The 22,436-nt window shown below is 54.1% G+C and overlaps 1 protein-coding gene and 1 non-coding gene across 4 annotated transcripts in view; one reads left to right on the top strand and one right to left on the bottom strand.

Annotated features, from left to right (window-relative positions):
- PCSK7 (proprotein convertase subtilisin/kexin type 7) overlaps nucleotides 1-22,416 on the top strand; it is a 28,983-nt gene extending 6,567 nt beyond the window's left edge. For 2 of the 3 annotated variants that reach the window (XM_055548198.1, XM_055548197.1), the window contains exons 6-17: nucleotides 268-358; nucleotides 1,235-1,289; nucleotides 1,715-1,853; nucleotides 7,218-7,318; nucleotides 10,053-10,220; nucleotides 10,647-10,754; nucleotides 11,165-11,267; nucleotides 18,492-18,648; nucleotides 19,306-19,400; nucleotides 20,386-20,479; nucleotides 20,679-20,796; nucleotides 21,054-22,416. In XM_055548198.1, coding sequence (XP_055404173.1) covers nucleotides 268-358; nucleotides 1,235-1,289; nucleotides 1,715-1,853; nucleotides 7,218-7,318; nucleotides 10,053-10,220; nucleotides 10,647-10,754; nucleotides 11,165-11,267; nucleotides 18,492-18,648; nucleotides 19,306-19,400; nucleotides 20,386-20,479; nucleotides 20,679-20,796; nucleotides 21,054-21,416 — 1,592 coding nt within the window. In that variant the 3' untranslated portion in view covers nucleotides 21,417-22,416. The remainder of the gene's footprint in view (nucleotides 1-267; nucleotides 359-1,234; nucleotides 1,290-1,714; nucleotides 1,854-7,217; nucleotides 7,319-10,052; nucleotides 10,221-10,646; nucleotides 10,755-11,164; nucleotides 11,268-18,491; nucleotides 18,649-19,305; nucleotides 19,401-20,385; nucleotides 20,480-20,678; nucleotides 20,797-21,053) is intronic. The other variant, XM_055548199.1, reaches the window with a different exon arrangement.
- On the bottom strand, nucleotides 16,563-16,635 carry TRNAE-UUC (transfer RNA glutamic acid (anticodon UUC)). The gene has a single exon. It is a non-coding gene; the product is annotated as a tRNA-Glu (tRNA).
- Nucleotides 22,417-22,436: the final 20 nt, after the last annotated feature.

The following is a 22,436-nucleotide window of genomic DNA, read 5'->3' as shown; positions in this document are numbered from 1 at the left end:
TGAGATAGAGGATGCATGAAAAAAGGGAACTTTGGATTCCCTACCTTTTAGCCTATGCCTCTGCCCACCAGACCCCAGGATCCGTCAAGTCTAAGATTTAGCATTACATTAGAAAATATTTCTGGCCAGGTACATGCACATGGTATAAAGGTTCAAAAGATCCAAGAGCGCTTAGAAAAGTAAGTCTCCACAGGGGGCCCCCACAAACCCGGCTCCCCATCGAGGAGACCAGCATATTGAGGAGCTGGTATGGCCTACACTGCCTAGGTATCCGGGTACTGGATGGACCCCTGACAGACAGCATGGAGGCTGTGGCGTTCAATAAACACTACCAGATCAACGACATCTACAGCTGCAGGTGAGGTGCAGCCAGGAGCAAGGTGAAGGGGCCAGAGGCGGGGGCAGCGGGCGAAGCCCCCACCAGAGAACAGCGGTGTGTGTGGGGGCTCTCCCATGGGGTACAACCTGTAAGTCCACTGCCCTCCTTTCTCCAGACCCCCAGCTTCTGGGTTCTCCATCTTAAGCCCCAAGTCACCCCAGTGATCAGGTTGCCACACAAGGAGTATTCCATCCCACCTTGAGTTTATTTAATAAACTCGTAATGCTCTGGAAGAAATTTAGGATTCCCGTCTTACCACAACTGGGCTGAATACCCAGTGCAAAGCCCCTCTGCCCCCACCCAGGGACACACTGGCAGCTCCAGGTTGTGGATCTGGCAGGAAGGGGGTGGCTGATAAGCAGGAGCTGAGGTTGGGCTGCTGGCGCCGCATCGACGGCAGCCTGTTCTTCCCCAGCCAGTATCTCCTGTAGATACACAACGTCCACCACATGTAGAGAAAGGACAGAGAACTCCTAGACACCTTACACAGGTTGTCTACTTCCTTCGCAGGTGCTCTGCCATCAGGCCTAGAATTAGCTTCTTTGGTGGAGAAGGGGTAGCCTCTCATCCCTTTCCACCACTCTGTACTCCATGGCGACCTGAAAAGGGGTTTTTAGGAGCAGGTTAGAGTAGTCCTGAACTCGGAAAGTTTCCAAGGACAAGAATGTTAGCACGTCCTTCTGTTTTCCATTTTGGAGTGAGGGCTGGACTCTTACGTCCTTTCATCACGCGAGTCCTGGGCTGGAGCCCTTGGGAGGAGGGGAAGCGTGGGGCAGAGGGATGGCCCGCCGAGGCTGGGCTGGGTGGGTAGCCACGGCCTGGCCCTGGCTCTTCCCACTGGGTGTCTCTCCACAGCTGGGGACCAGACGATGACGGGAAGACAGTGGATGGCCCCCACCAGCTGGGCAAGGTAGCTGGGAACCATGGAGACCTTGGGGACCAAGTTCACCCTCATCATCCCATTCCTGGAACTGCTCCCGCCTGCCCCCAGACCTGCCTTGTAGCCCCGACCACTCCTTTGGGAACAGCACTCCTGCCCCGGGGTGAAGGGGTGAGGGGGACATTCTTAGAATGGAGCAGTGCTTTGCTCTGATTTTGTGCTCAGCTCCACATTTCTGGCCCCACCTTCTCTGATAAGCAGAGCACATCCATCAAGCAGTTGTTCCACTAATAGCCCCCTTACCCTCTTAAGTCCATCTTTAAGTCTCTTTCTCCCTTGTCCAATGCCCTTGGGGTTTTTTGTTTTCCTTCTAGAAGGGGATAGGAGGGCAAGTGGCGTGGTAGGTGGGGTCTTCCTGTGAGTTCCTCAGCTGACCTGGGTGTTGTGCTCCTCAGGCTGCCTTGCAGCACGGGGTGATCGCTGGCCGCCAGGGCTTTGGGAGCATCTTTGTGGTGGCCAGTGGCAATGGGGGCCAGCACAACGACAACTGCAACTACGATGGCTACGCCAACTCCATCTACACCGTCACCATAGGTAGGGGGCCCAGTGGTCCCACAGCGCACGGGTGCTTACGCGCGTGTGTGTGTGTGTGTGTGTGTGTAAGAGAGAAAGAAAGAGAGACTCAGCAGTGAGGAGACTTGTATCTGGGGGGGTGTGTGTCACTTAGAGGTGACTGGACCATGTATCTCAGTGTGTGTGTGGTGTGTCACTCAGGGTGAAGAGACTGTGTATCCGGGTGTGTGTGTGTGTGTGTGTGTGTGTGTGACTGACTCAGGGGTAAAGGGACTGTATATCTGGGGGTGTGTGTGGGGGGGGGGGTGAGAGGTGAGGGGACCATGTATTTCAGTGTGTGTGTATGTGTGTGTCAGGGGTGAAGGGACTGTATATCTGGGTATGTGTGAGGGTTGACGGGACCATGTATCTCAGTGAGTGTGTGGTATGTCACTCAGGGGTGAAGGGACTATATCTGGTTGTGTGTGTGTCACTCAGGGATAAAGGGACTGTATATCTGGGGGGAGTGTGTGTGTCAGAGGTGAAGGGACCATGTATCTCAGTGTGTGTCACTCAGGGGTGAAGGGACCGTGTATCTGGGTGTGTGTGTGTGTGTGTCAGGGGTGAGGGGACCATGTATCTCAGTGTGCATATGTGTCTGTCACTCAAGAGTAAAGGGACCATGTGTCTGGATGTGTGTGTGTGAGGGGACCAAGTATGTCAGTGTGTGTATGTGTGTGTCACTCAGGGGTGGGGGGACCATGTATCTGGATGTGTGTGTGTGTCACTCGAGCTGAAGGGACTGTGTGTATGTATGTCACTTAGGGGTGAAGGGACCATGTGTCTGGGTGCGTGTCACTCAGGGGTGAGGGGACCATGTATCTGGATGTGTGTGTGTGTCACTCGAGCTGAAGGGACTGTGTGTATGTGTGTCACTTAGGGGTGAAGGGACCATGTATCTGGGTGTGTGTTACTCAGGGGTGAAGGGACCGTGTATCTGGGTGTGTGTCACTCAGGGGTGAAGGGATCTTGTGTCTGGGTGTGTGTCACTCAGGGGTGAGGGGACCATGTATCTGGATGTGTGTGTGTGTGTGTCACTCGAGCTGAAGGGACTGTGTGTATGTGTGTCACTCAGGGGTGAAGGGACCATGTATCTGGGTGTGTGTTACTCAGGGGTGAAGGGACCGTGTGTCTGGGTGTGTGTTACTCAGGGTGAAGGGACCGTGTGTCTGGGTGTGTGTCACTCGGGTGAGGGGCTGTGTATCTGGGTGTGTGTCACTCAGGGGTGAAGGGACCGTGTGTCTGGGTGTGTGTCACTCAGGGGTGAGGAGCCGTCTATCTGGGTGTGTGTCACTCAGGGGTGAAGGGACCATATGTCTGGGTGTGTGTCACTCAGAGGTGAAGGGACCGTGTGTCTGGGTGTTTCTCACTCAGGGGTGAGGGGCTGTGTGTCTGGGTGTGTATCACTCAGGGGTGAGGGGACCATGTGTCTGGGTGTGTGACACTAAGGGGTGAGGGGCCGTGTGTCTGGGTGTGTGTCACTCAGGGGTGAGGGGCCGTGTATCTGGGTGTGTGTCACTCAGGGGTGAGGGGCCGTGTATCTGGGTGTGACTCAGGGGTGAGGGGCCGTGTATTTGTGTGTCTGGGTGTGTGTCAGGGGTGAAGGGACCATGTCTGGGTGTGTGTTACTCAGGGTGAAGGGACCGTGTGTCTGGGTGCGTGTCACTCAGGGGTGAAGGGACCATGTGTCTGGGTGTGTGTTACTCGGGTGAAGGGACCGTGTGTCTGGGTGTGTGTTACTCAGGGTGAAGGGACTATGTGTCTGGGTGTGTGTCAGGGGTGAAGGGACCGTGTATCTGGGTGTGTGTCACTCAGGGGTGAAGGGACCATGTGTCTGGGTGTGTGTTACTCAGGGGTGAAGGTACCGTGTATCTGGGTGTGTGTCACTCAGTGGTGAGGGGCCGTGTATCTGGGTGTGTGTCACTCAGGGGTGAAGGGACCATGTGTCTGAGTGTGTGTCAGGGGTGAAGGGACCATGTGTCTGAGTGTGTGTCAGGGGTGAAGGGACCGTGTGTCTGGATGTGTGTCACTCGGGTGAGGGGACCATGTATCTGGATGTGTGTGTGTGTCACTTGAGCTGAAGGGACTGTGTGTGTGTGTGTGTGTCACTCAGGGGTGAGGGGCCGTGTATCTGGGTGCGTGTCACTCAGGGGTGAGGGGCTGTGTGTCTGGGTGTGTGTCACTCAGGGGTGAAGGGACTGTGTGTCTTAGTGTGTGTCACTCAGGGGTGAGGGGCCGTGTGTCTGGGTGTGTGTCACTCAGGGGTGAGGGGACCGTGTGTGTGGGTGTGTGTCACTCAGGGGTGAGGGGGCCGTATATCTGGGTGTGTGTCACTCAGGGGTGAGGGGACCGTGTATGTGGGTTGTGTCACTTAGGGGTGAGGGGACCATGTATCTGGATGTGTATGTGTGTCACTTGAGCTGAAGGGACTGTGTGTGTGTGTGTGTCACTCATGGGTGAAGGGACTGTGTGTCTGGGTGTGTGTCACTCAGGGGTGAGGGGCCATGTGTCTGGGTGTGTGTCACTCAGAGGTGAAGAGACTGTGTGTCTGGGTGTTTGTCACTCAGGGGTGAGGGGACAGTGTGTCTGGGTGTGTGTCACTCATGGGTGAGGGGACCGTTTCTGGGTGCATGTCACTCAAGTGTGAGGGGACCGTGTATGTGGGTTGTGTCACTCAGGGGTGAAGGGACCATGTGTCTGGGTGTGTGTCACTCAGAGGTGAAGGGACCGTGTGTCTGGGTGTTTGTCACTCAGGGGTGAGGGGCTGTGTGTCTGGGTGTGTATCACTCAGGGGTGAGGGGACCATGTGTCTGGGTGTGTGACACTAAGGGGTGAGGGGCCGTGTGTCTGGGTGTGTGTCACTCAGGGGTGAGGGGCTGTGTGTCTGGGTGTGTATCACTCAGGGGTGAGGGGACCATGTGTCTGGGTGTGTGACACTAAGGGGTGAGGGGCCGTGTGTCTGGGTGTGTGTGACTCAGGGGTGAGGGGCCGTGTATCTGTGTGTGGGTGTGTGTCAGGGGTGAAGGGACCATGTCTGGGTGTGTGTTACTCAGGGTGAAGGGACCGTGTGTCTGGGTGCGTGTCACTCAGGGGTGAAGGGGCCATGTGTCTGGGTGTGTGTTACTCGGGTGAAGGGACCATGTGTCTGGGTGTGTGTTACTCAGGGTGAAGGGACTATGTGTCTGGGTGTGTGTCAGGGGTGAAGGGACCGTGTATCTGGGTGCGTGTCACTCAGGGGTGAAGGGACCATGCGTCTGGGTGTGTGTTACTCAGGGGTGAAGGTACCGTGTGTCTGGGTGTGTGTCACTCAGGGGTGAGGGGCCGTGTATCTGGGTGTGTGTCACTCAGGGGTGAAGGGACCATGTGTCTGAGTGTGTGTCAGGGGTGAAGGGACCGTGTGTCTGGATGTGTGTCACTCAGGGGTGAGGGGACCATGTATCTGGATGTGTGTGTGTGTCACTTGAGCTGAAGGGACTGTGTGTGTGTGTGTCACTCAGGGGTGAGGGGCCGTGTATCTGGGTCCGTGTCACTCAGGGGTGAGGGGCTGTGTGTCTGGGTGTGTGTCACTCAGGGGTGAAGGGACTGTGTGTCTTAGTGTGTGTCACTCAGGGGTGAGGGGCCGTGTGTCTGGATGTGTGTCACTCAGGGGTGAGGGGACCGTGTGTGTGGGTGTGTGTCACTCAGGGGTGAGGGGGCCGTATATCTGGGTGCGTGTCACTCAGGGGTGAGGGGACCGTGTATATGGGTTGTGTCACTTAGGGGTGAGGGGACCATGTATCTGGATGTGTATGTGTGTCACTTGAGCTGATGGGACTGTGTGTGTGTGTCTCTCTCATGGGTGAAGGGACTGTGTGTCTGGGTGTGTGTCACTCAGTGGTGAGGGGCCGTGTATCTGGGTGTGTGTGTCAGTGGTGAGGTGACCATGTGTCTGGGTGTGTCATTCAGGGGTGAGGGGCCGTGTATCTGGGTGCGTGTCACTCAGGGGTGAGGGGACCCTGTGTCTGGGTATTTGTCACTCGGGTGAGGGGACCATGTATGGGTGTGTGTCACTCAGGGGTCAAGGGACCGTGTGTCTGGGTGTGTGTCACTCAGGGGTGAGGGGACCGTGTGTGGGGACCATGTATCTGGGTGTGTGTCACTCATGGGTGAAGGGACCGTGTGTCTGTGTGTGTGTCACTCGGGTGAGGGGACCATGTATCTGGTGTGTGTCACTCAGGTGTGAGGGGACAGTGTATCTGGGTGTCACTCAGGGGTGAGGGGGCCGTGTGTCTGGGTGTGTATCACTCAGTGGTGAGGGGCCACATATCTGGGTGTTGGATGTGTGTCACTCGGGTGAGAGGGGACAGTGTATGTGGGTGTGTGTCACTCAGGGGTGAGGAAACTGTGTATCTGGGTGTCACTCGGATGAGGGGGCCGTGTCTGGGTGTATATCACTCAGGGGTGAGGGGACCGTGTGTCTGTGTGTCACTCGGGTGAGGGGACCGTGTGTCTGTGTGTGTGTCACTCGGGTGTGAGGGGACCGTGTATGTGGGTGTGTGTCACTCAGCGGTGAGGGAACCGTGTATCTGGGTGTCACTCAGCGGTGAGGGAACCGTGTATCTGGGTGTCACTCAGCGGTGAGGGAACCGTGTGTCTGGGTGTGCCCCTAGCTTCCATGTGTCTGTCTGAGTGTGTGTGCACGGTCTCTCTTCAGACTCTGATAGCGAGGAAGAACCAGCCCTGCTCTCAGGGGAGGTCAGGACTTCATTATAAGTTATTCCCAGGCCCACTTTCTACCCATCATCTGAGATAACCCCCTCCGTGCCCCCAGCCCCCACCTCTATCACCACAGCTGGTTGGGCCTCTGGTCCAGCCTCTCTTCCCACGGGTCACTTCCCTCCTGCTTGAAACATTCCCTGACCTCCCCACCACACCAGCCTAAATTAACTGCCTTTTACCTGTGCTCCCTGCTGTAGGCATTTACCATCCCAGCTGTACCTACTTCCCTGACCTCCCCTGACCATGGGTTCCTTGAGATCAGGTCTGTGGCCTTTCCCCACAGTCCCTATCTCTCACACAGTGTGTGACTTGCAGTAGATGACCGATAAGTAACAGAAACGCATGTGTGAATGGATGAGTCCGTGTCGAGTGGCCACCCCCTGTAGTCTGCTGAAAGAATGGTCTCGGCACAGACTACCCTCTGCCATTTGAGACCGCTTGTCCGGGGGAGGCGTGTGGGTACTTGAAGGACTTGGACCACTGAGATCATGTTTTAAGCCCAGGACCAACCTCTCCACGATAACTTAGAGGTGAGTCTGATGTCCGCAGACCCTCACCTCCACTCCCATTTCCCTGCTCCTTCCCCAGGTGCTGTGGACGAGGAGGGACGAATGCCTTTCTACGCTGAGGAGTGTGCCTCCATGCTGGCGGTCACCTTCAGTGGCGGGGACAAGATGCTCCGGAGCATCGTGAGTGCTCTGCCCCACCCACCGACCCTCTGCTCCCCAGCCCGGCTCTCGGGATCCTCTTCCCTAGCAGATCTGTTTCCCTAAGAGTCTGCCCCTGTTGGTAGAATGGAGTTGAGGACTCTAAATGTATCTGTGTAAAGGGTTTTTAATCTTTAAATTTTTAAAAATCTTATTTATGTATGGCTGTGCTGGTCTTCCTTGCTGCACGGGCTTTTCTCTAGTTTCGGCAAGTGGGGGGCTCTGTCATTACAGTGTCTGGACTTCTCACTGGGGTGGCTTCTCCTGTTGCAGAGTACAAGCTCTGGGGCACACGGGCCCAGGACTTGCAGCTCCCAGGCTCCAGAGCACTGTACGGGATTAGTAGTTGTGCCGCAAGGGCTTAGTTGCCCCGAGGCATGTGGAATCTTCCTAGCCCAAGGATTGAACCTGTGTCTCCTGTACTGGCAGTCAGATTCTTTACCACTGAGCCACGAGGGAAGCTCCTTCATCTTTAAATTTTTAACTTAACAAATATGCATATTTTATAGGAATCGCTCTGAACACACATGGATGAAAGAACCTTTGAAATGTCTTCCTTTGGTAGAATACGGGCTTTGCCTAATTTCTATGGGCTTAAAAAAAAAAAATCATCATTGCATTGCTATGCAGTCCTTACGTAAATACTGCAAGTTCTGATCCTGTTCATCCTCAGGAGTAAAGCTAGTGGTTGTCTGCACCGCATGGGTGGGAAAAGGAGTCTGGAATGTCCCCGTCAACCGCAGAGACAGCTCTTTCCTTGGAGCTGGGCTTGGAGTCACAGCAAACAAGAGGTTGGAGCAAGCAAGTGGAGTTTCTCAAGCTGTGGGAACCTGTGAAGGAATTCAGAGTGCAGTGCCTACCCCCAGCTGGCTCAGCTCCAGCCCGTCATCTTAGAGCTCCCTGCCCATCCCGATGCCCATAACAGAGTGACCCGGGGACGAGGGGCTCTGGGGCAGGGCTGGGCCGCAGCCAGCCGGTGTCACATTTCTCCAGTGGCTCGCACTTGGGAGGACTCTCTGGGGCCGTTGGGAATTGGGCTGCTGCCTCTGGGTCAAATTCTCTTTCCCAAACTGAAATTCTGTTTTTGCTGCTCAATGACTTCTGGTCAATACAATGTTCCAAGGCTCTGGGCCAGGTGGCCCCAGCCCCTTCCCCCACCCTGGGAGAAGAAAAAAGGGAATGAGCTAAAGTAAGCGGGCAGGAAGCTTTGCTTAACAGAAGGGAGTCTGGGTGCAGAGGGGCACCACCCACCCCCAGCCCAGCCCAGGCTGGAGGGGGAGGAACAGCAGGAACATCCTGGCAGGACTCTTGCTCACCCCAGCCACAGTCGGGGGCCGAGAAGTTACTGGGCATACAAGATCTCCTTGTTCTGGGGCGCCTGTCTTTTCTCCTCCGGATTCAACTCTGCTTCACCCCCACCACTTTCTATCTGAACTATAATTTGTCCAGAAATGCAAAGAGAGTTTGTTCAGCCAAACTCCCATCTTTGGGTTGTCCCTGTCTTGAAAACCAGTTGCCAGTTTCTGTTCAATGACCAGCTTGGTGGGGCTGCCTCCCCCAGGGCGGGCACGGAGGGACACGCCACCCCACCGTCTGCTGCCCAGGGCTCCTGCCACCAGAGGCAAGTTCACCAGCTTCCCGGCTCCACACTAGACTGTCACTGTGAGACTGTTTCCTTAACAGGAAAAAATTAATCTGCTCCCTGGCACAGACCAGGCTTCCCACCCTCATTGAGACTTCTACTTGAAGAGTTTTTCCCTTCTCTTCTGTGAGAGCACGGCATCTGAGTGGAAATGACATGTCTTGGCAGCTGCTATAATAGCTGGAAGGCAAGCAGCGAGGACGGTGGAGAAAGGGCAGCTCTTGGCAGAAGGTAGCACCTTGGTATCTGACCCAGGAGAGAAGCCTGGAAGGAAAAGATGTTCTAGTGTTAGCATGGGCACCACGTACTAGATCCAGAGGGCCATGGGCTGGAGTGGATTTAGGCAGGGACCTCCCCGGCTCCACCCTGTGTGGCTCCAGGGAGGATGAGAACATGGAAAGAACTGGATGCCAGACAGGTGCTGTGTCCCTCCCCCTCAACCCCCACTCTCACCTCCCACCTCAGGACTGCAGGTAGAGAAGGGGGACCCGAGGCACTCGGCCCTGAGGAGGGAGGTGGCCTGGCCCATCAATCGCCACAGGCCAGGGTGGGCAGCGGTGCAGATGCTCCGCCTGTGCTGAGCCCACCAGTGGGCGAGGGGGACGCTGTCCTCTCCCTGAGACACACTCCCTGCGTTCACCCTGACATCAGGCCAGCCCTGTCTCTGAGCCGCCAAGCCGGAGTTCCTTGCCCGCTGCCTTCACTGTTGTTCCAGCTCCAGCTGGGGGCCCTGCAGCTCCCCGGCCACTCCTCTGTCTCCACGGCTGCAGGGGCGGGGGGATTGGGGAAGGGATCATCAGCTGAGCAGGAATCAGGACACATGAGGCCTTTCCCCTCTCCACCTCCTTTCCACGCTACTGCAGCCAAGACCCTCAGAGTAACTGGTTTTTCTCAGCTCTCCAGAGGTTCTCCTGTAAGGCCCAGGAGGATGAAGAATCTCCTTCATCCTGATCGGCCAGACACAGAGGTCCCCAGGAGGCTCACTGGCTCTGAGGCCCCGCCCTGCCCCCTCCCCCCACCGCCCTGGAAACGCAGGCCCTAATCAGCCCCCATCCCCCCAACTCCACTTCCCAGGTGACCACCGACTGGGACCTTCAGAAGGGCACCGGCTGCACCGAGGGTCACACAGGGACCTCGGCCGCCGCGCCCCTGGCTGCTGGCATGATAGCCCTGATGCTGCAGGTGCGGCCCTGCCTCACGTGGCGTGACGTCCAGCACATCATCGTCTTCACAGCCACCCGGGTGAGCGCTTCGCAGGCAGATGCACGGCCTGGCCCGGCCCACCTCAGAGTTTTGGTCCCGAGGGCTTGGAGGTATCAGGAAGTTCAGATTCTAGATGTCCCAGGCATTAGGTGCCAGTGTCTCCCAGAGTTGCATTCCTACGGAAGCAGTGTGGAGACCCCACCAAGACCACAGACCTGAATTCACTTATCCCTGTCCTGCTGTGGCCATGTCACCTGCAAAGGAGCATTCTGGCCAGGCTTCCAGGTCCCTCTGTAAGCAGGCCATTGGGCTGGTGACATCACGGGGCTTTGCCCTTTTGTCCCGGCTGTCCTCGGGGAGTCCCTTCCTCGCAGCCTTTGTGGGAGAGTCTGGGCTGGAAGAGCCATCAGGGTGAGTCAGGAAACCTAAACTCCGCAAGGCTCACCAGGACCCCTGTGCTATCAGTACGAGGACCGCCACGCGGACTGGATCACCAACGAGGCCGGCTTCAGCCACAGCCACCAGCACGGATTTGGCCTGCTCAATGCTTGGAGACTCGTGAACGCCGCCAAGGTGAATGGCTGTCCTGCATGGAGGGGCCGAGGGGACGGGCCGAATGCCTGAAACACTGCCCGTCGTGTCATAGGTGCTTAATAGATGTTCATTCACCCGAGACCCATTTTACCCACAAAGAAGCAGGCTCAACACTCTATAAAGTTTCTTAAACTGACAGGAGAGTAAATGAGACCTCAGTGTCGCATGGAGCCCTCAGGGCGTCAGCTCCCCATCTGCCGCCCTGGACCCAGCGTGTCCCCCGGCTCCGCGTTGTGATGCTGTAGGGAGCAGTCCAGGTTGTCCGCAGAGCGAAAGACAGTGATGATTAAGGGAGAAATAAAAAGTGCAGCTCTAGGGGTCAGGTAGGCGAGATTGACTGTGCGAGGTCTGTCCGTTTGTTCATTTGCTGCCCTCTCTTCCTTTCACAGGTCTGGACGTCTGTCCCTTACTTAGCTTCCTACGTCAGCCCTGTGTTGAAAGAGAACAAGGCGATCCCACTGTCTGCCCGCCCCCTGGAGGTGCTGTGGAATGGTAAGCGGTCAGCAGAAAGGGGGTTAATCCCAGGCCAGAGGCTCAGGGCGGGGTGATGGAGAAGTTAAACTTGTCCTCCTGCCGGTCCTGCCCCTTCCTTTAGGAGCTGAGCTTCAGCCAGATCTGCGGAGTTCTCTTTGACCATTTTAGGACATGTTGCTGCTTCTGAGTTGGCTGGCCCCCTGGCTGTTTGAGAGACCTTTCTCCTGAGTTACAGGTGGTGGGAGGGAGCTGCTGAACAAGCTATTAGGAAGGCTGGCGGGAGGGCTGGGCCGGAACCTGGGGAGACAGGCACAAGTCGAAAGATGTTCCTTTGACTTCCATGCTAGGAACTTGCCAGATGATCCTCTGCAGCCCAGTGGGCTTTGGATGAAGTGAAGGAGCTGGGAATGTCTCCCTTTGATTCTCAGGCTTGTCTAATTACAGAATCAGCTGGAACCTGTTGGGGGAGGACAGAGGAGTCCCCAGAGGGCTCTCTAGATTGGAGTGGCCCTCCCCCTCCGCCTCCACCTCCATCCCACCCGGGGCCATGGGACTGTCTGAAGGGGTGAGGGCTGTCTGTGGGCAGTCCGAGACATGGTCTCTTGTTGAGCCCAGAGGTTGAAACCCTTCCCAGAGGAGAGGGCAGCTGGGCTGGGTTACTCAGCCGTGCTAGAGGATCCTCTCTGCAGACTCCCCAGAGTTGCCACTGGAGAGTTTTCCATCCCTCCAGTTCTTTGGGGATGTTTTTTTCCCTCAAGGAATTTTGACAAGCAGAGTTCTCCACTGTGTTTTGTAAAGTCGGAAGCATGTCATGCTTTGTACCCAGGTGGAGCTTTGTTCTCACTGTTTCCACCCTCCTAGGAAATGATCAGACCAGCACAGTGGCCACGAGGAGGGATGGCCAAAGATGGGAGCGTAGAAAGGAGGGTTGGGGCTGCTCCCCTGGGTGGGAAGAGTTCCGTTGTCTCTCTCCCTAACCATGTCCAGCACTTGCCCAGTTTCCCCTCTACGTGGAAGGAAATCCATGGGCCTGGTTCATTGCATTTTCCGTAAAAGGAATGCTATCTTGGAAAGGGCATAAAGCATCAGCCAAGGCAGAAGAGTGTAGGAACATTCCCAGGAATGCAGTTCAAGTAGGAACCTCAGGGCTTTGCACTCACATGTCTTGGAGACAGTACATCTTTTAACTTTTATTACCTCCTATCCAGAGCTGCTGTCTCTCATTTAAGTAACAGTAACCCACAGTCACATCCATCAAGTGAGGTGGTCAGCTTAGAAGCAGGTTAGGGTCCTTTTCAACTTCACCATCCTCTGCCTCCCACTAACCAGGGATGTTCCCCCGGCATGTCTGACAAACTTCCCTTGGTACAGAGGCATCTGGAAACTGCTTGTTTGTCACAAAGAAGCAGGAGAAAGAAGGACAGATTGTCCTGGGAGGAGGAGAGCAGGAGTTGGAGTAGGGGAGAGAAAGACGGAGAGAAGGGAGGTAGACTCAGCAAGTTTTGCTAATGGAGCCCTTCACGGGTTTGGAGGGCAGCCAGCAGTCTGCTACTGTCCAGGGTCAGCAAAGATTTCTTCCCCTCTGTTGTTGTGACTCCAGACAGAACTGAAGGTCCAGGCTCATGGGCATTCTTGGAGGCTGCAGGAAGTCAGTCCAGTTCACGTAGAGCTGAGCAACTCAGTCCAGGACGGTCAGCAAACCTCTTCCCCTATGGCCAAGTGATAGTCTTTCCCACCAAGACCTGGGCAAGTCAGTGTCCAAGGGCTGGCAGGTGAACTTTTTTGTAAGATAGAAGGAAGTGAATATTCCTGTTATGGAAAAGGAGGTGAAATTCCAAGACTCCAGAGCAGTGGTGACCAAGAGAACTTTCTATGATGGTAGAAATGTTCTCTATTTGTGCTGCTAAGCTGCTCCATGGCACGAGGGATCTTAGTTCCTCAACCAGAGATTGAACCCATGGCCCCTACATTGCAAGGCAAATTCTTAACCATTCGACCACCAGGGAAGTCCCTGTAATTGATTTTAAATAGCCACATGTGGCTGGTGCTACCTTCTTAGGCAGGGCAGCTCTAGAGCAAGACAGGTTGTCATTTCTCCCCATTGGCAGGAGGGCCCCTTGGTTCCTTTAGCTCTGACTCTGGGTCTGAAATGTCTTTGGAGGGCAGGAGAGAGGGTGGGGCTTGGGAGGCGAATCTCAAACACAAGGGACCCTGTGTGTATTTACAGAAGATTCCTGAACACCTCTTGCAAATACCCTTTTATCCTTGTTTGCAGCCCCAACTGGCTACCACCATCCCCCGCCAGCCATGTTTCAGTCCTGTTCCTTCCTGGCTCCAAATCTTTCCCTCCCCATCGATTCCTCCTTCTGCCTTCCAACACCCTCAGCACATCTGTTAGGAAACACCTTTAAGCCCCTGACTGCCTCCAGCTAGTAACCTTTTCAAATGAACTAACCAAAGCAACTGCTCACCTTTATCACCCTCTCTCCACTGCTGAAGACTTACTTCATCGCTCTGTGAGGTGCCCCTCTCAGGCTCAGACCCGGGGCCAGCTCACAGCTCATCTCGGCCGATGATGCTTAGCCCTGTTGTCGGACTGGATTAACGAGGCCTGTGTGTCAGCCTTCCCCCTCCTCCACCTCCTCCTCCCCGCTCCTCCTGTGGCTCCAGTGGCCTCCTTTGCTCCATGGTCCTCTGCTGGCCTGAGGAACTTGGTTTTCTATTCACTCACCTCACTACTTCCAAACCATGAGTTCCTTCTGAGACTCATACCATGTTCTTGACCCTCCTTCTACGTCTTCGTCCTCAATGGCCCAGTTGTACTTATGGCTTTAGCTGCCACCTCTCCACAAATGATTCCTAGATTGACATCTCTTATTCTGATCCCTAAACAAGGATAGTGACAAGGATAGAGATTTTTCTAGTTTTTGTAAGATTATGGGCAAATAAAGCCCTGGGATCTTCTCAGCGGTGATCGAACAAGATCCCATGTTGCTAAAGGTAAAATAATAATATGATGATCATCATCAACTAAGATGAGCCCTTCTGGGACTTCCCTAGTGGTCCAGTGGTTAAGACTCCGCACTTATGCAGGGGGTACGGGCTTCATCCCTGGTCAGGGAACTAAGATCCTGCATGCCATGCAGCGCAGCCAAAAAAAAAAAGATAAATGCCTTTTATGTGCCAAGCACTGGCCTAAGGGTTAACTCATTTAATATACTGGCTCAATTCTAATAACATAATTCTCATGTTCTCACATGCATGGCCACCCAAGTCCCTGTACACACCAATAAGTGAATGCATATAGCATACCACTCTGTACACACGCTAACACAGACGAGCGCGCTCAGGTCTCTTTTAGGATTCTATTCTGTTCTATTATGCTTTGTAATGTGTCACTTGGTGCCCCAGATGGTAAAGAATCTGCCTGCAATTCAGGAGACCCAGGTTCGATCCCTGGGTCAATAAGGTACACTAGAGAAGGGAACAGCAACCCACTCCAGTACTCTCACCTAGAAAATTCCATGGACAGAGGAGCCTGGTGGGCTACAGTCCATGGGGTCGCAAAGAGTTGGACACAACTGAGTGACTAAGCACACCTACATGCATAGTAAAAATTTATATGTATGTAAATTTCACATATATAAATGTACATATGTACAACCTCACCAAAGTAAGACTAAAGGAATAGAAGTGGAATGAGCACAAGGACAAGGAGAATGAGAGAAGAGATCACAGCAAAGTAGAGATTGCAGTACGGTTTTGGAAGATAGAGCATGAATGGAGAAGTGAGCAGGGCTAAGAAAATTGCAAACCAAATACCTGCAAGAGTGATCCTAGGCAACAAGCTCGTTTATGCCACAGAATCACCAAAGACTCGGGGCTGGGAATTCCCTGCAGCCCAGTGGTTAGAACTCTGAGCTTTCATTGCCAGGGCCCAGGTTCATTCACTAGCGTGGGAACTAAGATTCCACAAGCCATGCGATGGGGCCAAAAAAAAGGGCTCAGGACTCGGAGGCCCCATGCACTTCAGAGGACAAAGATGAGGTACGAGAGTAGAACTAGGTGTCAGTTAAAAGGTGGACGCCCGGGTGCCTTCTCCCATGCTTAGCAGCCAGGTGGTGGCCCCTTCCTTATCTAGGCAGGAGCTGGGAGGTTTATTCTCCAGGGCCCGGAGCCCCCAGGTACAGCAGAAAACAGGAGACAGAGGGTATATCTTAAAATGATTAACCATGAACCATATAAGGGGGACGTGTTACAGATAAGGAAACTAATTCTCACAGCTAGTAAATGGCTGACCTGGAATTTGAACCCAGGCTGGGTGGCTCCAGAGCCCAGGCTCTTAGCACTAGTAGGCACAAGTGATGAGTTGAGAAAGGGTTTGTTTTTCCTTTGTAGTGGGAAAGGCGTAAGCAAGAAAATCCAGCCAAGAGACTGTATAATTGGTCTGATCTGGCTTTGGCCTTTTGCCAGATAGTTACTGGGAAAGGAAAAGAAAACAAGGGAATGTAAATAAGAACATGTTGGAGAGATGAGCTGTGGGATCTTAGGCGGTTAGGGAAGAGGAGCTTGGCGGATATCTTGAGGAGCAAGAAAATGAAGGAATCAAGAAGGTGGTGGAGGGACTTTGCTGGTTGATGGTCCAGTGGTTAAGACTCCACACTTCCTCTGCAAGGGGTGCGGATTTGATTGCTGGTTGGGGAACTAAGATCCCACATGCTGCGTGGTGCAGCCAAAAAAAGAAGGTAGCGGAGAAAGCGAAGGGACAGCTGGTTGCTTTCTGGGAAGGCGGAACATTGGCTTCCATGAGTTGCAAGAGTGAAAGAAAAGACACACGTGCACACAGACAAACGCAGTGAGAAGGCTCAGTGTGTATTTACCAACGCAGCGTCAAGAATTTGCAGGAGCTTTTTTGTTCTCATTTTTGCTCAACTACTGTTCTAATTTGTGTTGTTTACGTAATAAATCCCACAAGGGAAGTTACTGACCCATTCAGAAGTGAAGCAGTGCCAGATAAGGACAAGGCCCGGGGTCTGGCCATGGAAGTCTGTGCTGACGTGGGGTGGAGAAAGGTCTGTGGAGTCGAGGAAGGAGAGGGATGTGAAGAGATGGACAGGTAGACCCATGAACACTGGTGTCATCGGGTAACAGGTGGTGGCCCTCCTCCCTGACGTGAGCCCATTGAGAAGGGGACTGAGTGGGAGGCCAGGATGAACAGGAAGGACAGACAGTGGGGCCACAGGAAGCCCTGAGCCCTCACTTCCCTCTCTTCTTTTTTACCTTGGCTGTGCTGCACGGCTTTCGGGATCTTAGTTCCCTGACCAGGGATTGAACCTGGGCCCTCAGCAGTGAAAACTCGGATTCCTAACCACTGGACCATCAGGGAACTCCCTCCTCTTTCTTCTTTGACCAGCTTTCCACGCCCACACCGCCTCACCCCTAGACTAGAATCAGCTGTTTTAGCTGGCCTTCCTGTCACCTGTTTCTTCTTTCTACTCCAATTCAGCCTACCCACAGCTGTTAGGAGTAACCTCCCTTTAACACTTTTTTAAAAAAACTCCATCCTTGCACAGTAATCTCTAATAGTTCTCAGTTGCTTGTTTAAAAATGTTAAAGCCTTTCCCAACCGAGGTCCCGTTCCCATCGTCTCTCACCTCCTCTCTGAGCTTCTTCATCTGTAGAATTGGGTGTTGCTCTCTGCTTTGCCTGTTGGCCTGAATTAATGGAAGAAAAGTTGTCTTGGAAAGAGTAATTTCTCATTGCAGCCTGATTTCTTAATATTCCTCAACTGAGTCTTCTACTTCACTAGTTTGGTGTTTTAACTTTTTATTTTGAAATAATTGTAGATTGACAGGAGGGTGCAAAGAACTGTTCAGGGAAGTCCTATGCACTCTTGTCCTGATGTTAAATGTCTTAGACTAGAACAATAGGAAAGCCAAGAAAATGATACTGGTCCAATTCATAGAACTTATTCAGATTTTACCAGTTAGACATAGATTCTCTGTGAGTGTGTATGTGTGTGCGTGTGTCTGTGCAGTTGTACCACGTGCAGTCTTGTGTAACCACCACCACAATCAATATTGAGAGCCATCCCATCCCAGGACTCCTGTCACCCCTTTCGGCCACACCCGACCCTCTGCCCCACCCCTAGCGCCTGGCAACCACTCACCTGTCTCCATCTACAGGTAGCGTTACTCGTGAATATTATGTAAGTGAAATCCTGCACCGTGTGTCCTTTCGATATTGGCTTTTTTCCCTTCAGTACAATGTCCTTGAAGTTTGTTCACATCACTAGTATGGTGGGTCTTTTGTTGTTGTTGTTCATTTTTTTGAATGCATAACTCATCTTTTTATTTATTTACTTTTGGCTCTATGGGGTCTTCATTCCTGTGTGCCAGCGTTTCTCTAGTTGTGCCAAGCAGGGCTGCTCTTCGTTGGGGTGCACGGGCTTCTCGTTGCGGTGGCTTCTCTCGTCGCGGAGCGCAGGCTCTAGGTGCACGGGCTTCACTGGTTTTAGTGCTTGGGCTCAGTAGTTGTGGCGCATGGGCTTGGTTGCGCCACGGAATGTGGACTCTTCCTGGACCAGGCATGAAACCTGTGTCCCCTGCATTGGCAGATGGATTCCTAACCAGAGGACTACCAGGGAAGCCCATCACTTCAGTAGTTGTTTTTTTTTCCCCCCCAAAAAAGGTGTGTTTCCTTCAATATGAAACTTGGTCATTTCTACCTCTGCCTTTATATGTGCCGTTTTCCCTTCTAGAGTACCCTCTACCAACACTCTCTACCAATCTTATTCCCTTCCTCAGAGTGTATCTCACAACTGAGTGCCTCAACCTGTCTGCCTCATCTCTGTTCTGGCATCAGTTATGTGGACCTCATACGACGTCATTTTCCACTTGCAGGTAGAAGGCAGAGGCCGTATCCAACTTATCTTTACATTCCCAGCATCTAGTACGGTGCCTGAAATGTAGGAGGTACTCAGGAAATTATTTTTTGGATGAATGAACGTTGGAAATGGCTCCGTTTGTTTCTTGTCTTGTGTCTTGGTTATGTGTTGCCTTCCCGACTGGACTCTAAATTATAAACTTGAAATCAGCAAGGGCACTCCCTTTCCTAGTGTACACAAGGTTCAGTCAGGGTTGCCAAAGATACTTGTATGCACCTTTGTGTTTGGTGGGGTGAAGTGAGGGCGTAAGTATCTGTGGGGCTGGTTTCCCAGCTGCCCAGCCTGACTTCCCACAGTCAGCAGGATGGACCTGGACATGTCGGGACTGAAGACCCTGGAGCACGTGGCCGTGACCGTCTCCATCACCCACCCACGACGTGGCAGCTTGGAAGTGAAGCTCTTTTGCCCCAGTGGCATGATGTCCCTTATCGGCGCCCCCCGCAGCTTGGACTCGTACGTACTTGTGCCCCTACCTTCTGAGCTCTCTTTGCAGCGAGGGCCTTGTCCAGGAAAAGATCTGGGAGGAGTAGACACTCGCCCTGTCCTTAACTCCCCTGGCGTTGGCTTTGTGACCTGCTTTGTTCAAGTGCTTACAGCGTGCTTGGCACTGCACTTTACGTATGTTTTCTTCAGTCCTTGTAAGAACGATGCAGAGGGACTTCCCTGGCAGTCCAGTGGCTAAGACTCTGGGCTCCCAGTGCAGGGGGCCCGGGGTTCAATTCCTGGTCAGAGAACTAGATCCCACCTACCGCTCTGCAGGACCAAGAGAAAGACAATGGAGAGTAGACTTTGTAACCTCCTCTTACAAGTGAGGAAACAAGTCATAGGCCTAGTAAGCGCCTGAGAGAGTAACAGTGAGCCTAGATCTACGGGACTCCCAAGCCGGTGTGCTCTCCACGTTTGCTTTTTCTACTTCACCACGTTGACACGTGCCCCTCTGCTCCTAAGATCATCCCGGGGCAAGGGCCAGCACTTGAGGGCCCCTCGTGGCACCCTCCTGATTGGCTGTAGCTCAGACCATAGCTGCTACTACAGTAAGAAAGTGCTCCTGGGCAAATGGGTCAATTCCCTGCTCCACACCTTCCTCTGTCTCCTGTGTTCTTGCCCCAGGGATCCCAACGGCTTCAATGACTGGACCTTCTCCACGGTGCGGTGCTGGGGGGAGAGGGCGAAAGGGACCTACAGACTCGTCATCAGGGATGTAGGTAAGCCTGCCTGCCTCCCAGCCAGGGCGCTGCCTTTCACGAGTGTTGTCTGTTCCTCCTGATCTCAGAGTCCCCACAGAAAGTGTCCCAGGTGGAACACCTAGGGTGCCATCGGACCATAAGGGTAGCTGCCAAGAAGTATGCCCCATCCACAGAATGGGCATTGAGACCTGTTCGTTAATTGTTCATTAATACTACCTCTCATCTTCCTTGGCAAAGTGACTGATCCATTTTTCCTCAGGATAGCAACACAAATTCCTTGTTGAAACCACATTTCAAGTTCTTTCACATATAACCATCCTGCGGCCAGCCCTGGTAGGCAGGTAAGGGCAGGACTAATTTTCACCATTTTTTTTTTTAAAACTGAGGCCCACCCAAGGTTTGAAGTAACATATGTGAAATCATATGGTATTTTAAGGAGAAAATTGGAAACTGAACCCAACCCTCCCAATTTCTCCCAAATTAGGTATACATCAGGCTTTCCTCATAGCTCAGTTGGTAAAGAATCCTCCTGCAATGCAGGAGACCTCGGTTGGATTTCCTGGTTTGGGAAGATCCCGTGGAGAAGGGAACAGCTACCCACTCCAGCATTCTGGCCTGGAGAACTCCCTGCCTGTACAGTCCACGGGGTCGCAAAGAGTCTTTGACTCTCAGGTGTACCTCACCAGACCGGTAGTCTTCGGACCTTTAATTTAGCAGGACTTTTTTTTTTTCTCCCCAAGAAAAATCCCAGCTAAAACCCTAAAACATGAAAGAGGAAAAATTTCTTAGCTTTGGAGTGCTCCCTTTCACCCTTCCCCTTTCCATTCCCAAGAGCACCCGAGAGGCAGGTCTGCAGAACCCTGGGGTCAGTGGGACAGAGTTAAACGACTGTGGCCGCCCACCCATGCAGTCTGAGTCCCTCCGGGTGGCAGGGCGGGCGGGCCTTCTGCCCTCTGGCCAGCCGCGAGGCCAGGCTCACGGACCACCCTGCTTGCTGCCCTAGGAGACGAGACGTCCCAGGCCGGCGTCCTCCGGCAATGGCAGCTCACCCTGTATGGCTCTGTGTGGAGTCCAGTAGACATCAGAGACAGACAGAGGTAGGTGTAGCCGTGGGCGTCAGAGGGCCGGGGACCTGGGGGTGGAGGATAGGGAGGCCACCTAGGGAGCTCCGCTCCTGCGTCCCCTGTTTGCTGTGGGACCTCGCCCTGTCCAGCTGGCAGGCAGGAGGATGGGCAAGGCAGGCAGGCAGAGGAACCAGGCTGAGTGGGGCATCGTTGTCTCCTCTCTGCTCCACAGGCTGCTAGAAAGTGCCATGAGTGGGAAATACCTGCACGACGGCTTCACGCTGCCCTGCCCGCCCGGGCTGAACATCCCCGAGGAAGACGGTTACACCATCACCCCCAACACTCTCAAGGTGTGGGCAGGCAGGGGTGCCCTGGGGTGTTGTCCTCGGTGGGTGACTCAAGGCATCTTGGGAGCGATGGATTGGGCAGACCTGGGTCCCCATTTTCCTGGCTAACTCTCTTGTATGGGGGGACAGAGGGTGTGGCTTGGGGGTGGGAGAGGCAACCCCCAGAAGGAGAGAGAGTCTCTGAGCTCACTGTTCTGGGCTGAGAAAGGCTGCAGGCTTCCCGGAGAGCAGCCCTACATAGGTGCTTGCCTTTCCCCCAGACCCTGGTGCTGATTGGCTGCTTCACCGTCTTCTGGACCATTTACTACACGCTGGAAGTATACTTGAGCCAGAGGAATGTGGCCTTTCACCCAGTTTGTCGGAGTGGACCGTGCCACTGGCCCCAGCGAAGCCAGAAAGCCAAGGAGGAGGGGACAGAACTAGAATCAATGCCCCTTTGCAGCAGCCAGGATCCAGGTGGAGTGGGGCTGGAGAGCGAGGGCTCTCCCACCACCTCAAGGCTCCACGCCCCAGACCTGCTGAATCAGGGGGACTGGAGCATGTCCCAGAGCAGGGGTGCCCTGGATGTCCCTCAGCTCCTGCCCCCAGACCTGCTGCAGGGGAAGGAGGCGCAAATGTGCTGACCTGGGGCCTGACAGCCACCGTGGGATGGGCTTTCGCTTCCTAAGACTAGGAGTGTGGAAAGCTGCTTCCTAGTTCTGGGAGCTCTGGGCAGAAAGCGGTCCGGGTGCTTCCAGCTGGGACCAGAGGCCTGAAGACGCCCTCTGGCTAAAGACCATGCTCAGGGAGGGCATGGGCCTGCAGAAGGTCCAGTCAGCAGAGCAGCGGTGCCAGAGAACAGGCTGGCAACAGTCGTGGAGCCTTCCTCCAACAGAGTAGGAGCTTTTGGTGAGAAGGTCTCAGACGACGGACTAGGGCTTGCTTCTCCAGGGCAGGCCAGCAGTGTGCTTCTCCTTGCTTCTCCAGGGCAGGCCAGCAGTGTGGGTCACCCAGACCCTCAGCACACATGGCCAGAAGAGCATCTCAGCAGAAATGTCACTGGGGTCCCTTGGGAAGAGGGCTTAGGGGTGGAAGCTGGAAAGAGCCCCCGGATATGCCTGTCTGTTTAACGACCCCGGGGCCAGAAACCGCAGCCCTTCCCTCTCTGCCCCTCACTGTCCAGCCTCAGCCTTGGACTTGGCCATGTTGGTTTGGCAATCAGCCCCTAACTCAGCACATGTGCCCTGAAAGCAGCTGCCTGCATCAGCCCTGATCAGCAGAAGCCCACCTTGAGCACGCCCCTGACCCCTTTGTCCTGAAGGACCAATACAATGCACCTGGCAGGGCTGTGGATGGGCACGGCCCCCAGGCCCAGGCCGCTCCAAAGGGGCATCTTCGGCAGGTCTGCCACCCCATCTTCCTCTGCAAAGTACTCAGGGAAATGGCCGTGCCCACCGGAGGCCGGCCGGCTGCCTGGCAGGCTGCGACTTCCTCCCATTCTTGGCCTCCTCCCCTCTGAGCGAGTTGGTTGATTGGAACTTTGTTTTTTTTAATGCTTACGATTTGGTTTTCTCTTTCCACAGCAACATTTTGTTGAATTTTTTCTGCACAGCTTTTCCAAAATAAAAACCTTCCTTCCACACAGTGTCGCCCTTTGCCCACTC

This window comes from Bubalus kerabau, chromosome 15, assembly GCF_029407905.1.
Source record: "Bubalus kerabau isolate K-KA32 ecotype Philippines breed swamp buffalo chromosome 15, PCC_UOA_SB_1v2, whole genome shotgun sequence".
Taxonomy (NCBI): domain Eukaryota; kingdom Metazoa; phylum Chordata; class Mammalia; order Artiodactyla; family Bovidae; genus Bubalus; species Bubalus kerabau.
Note: the sequence above shows the minus strand (reverse complement) of the source record. Positions and strands in the feature narration are given on the sequence as shown.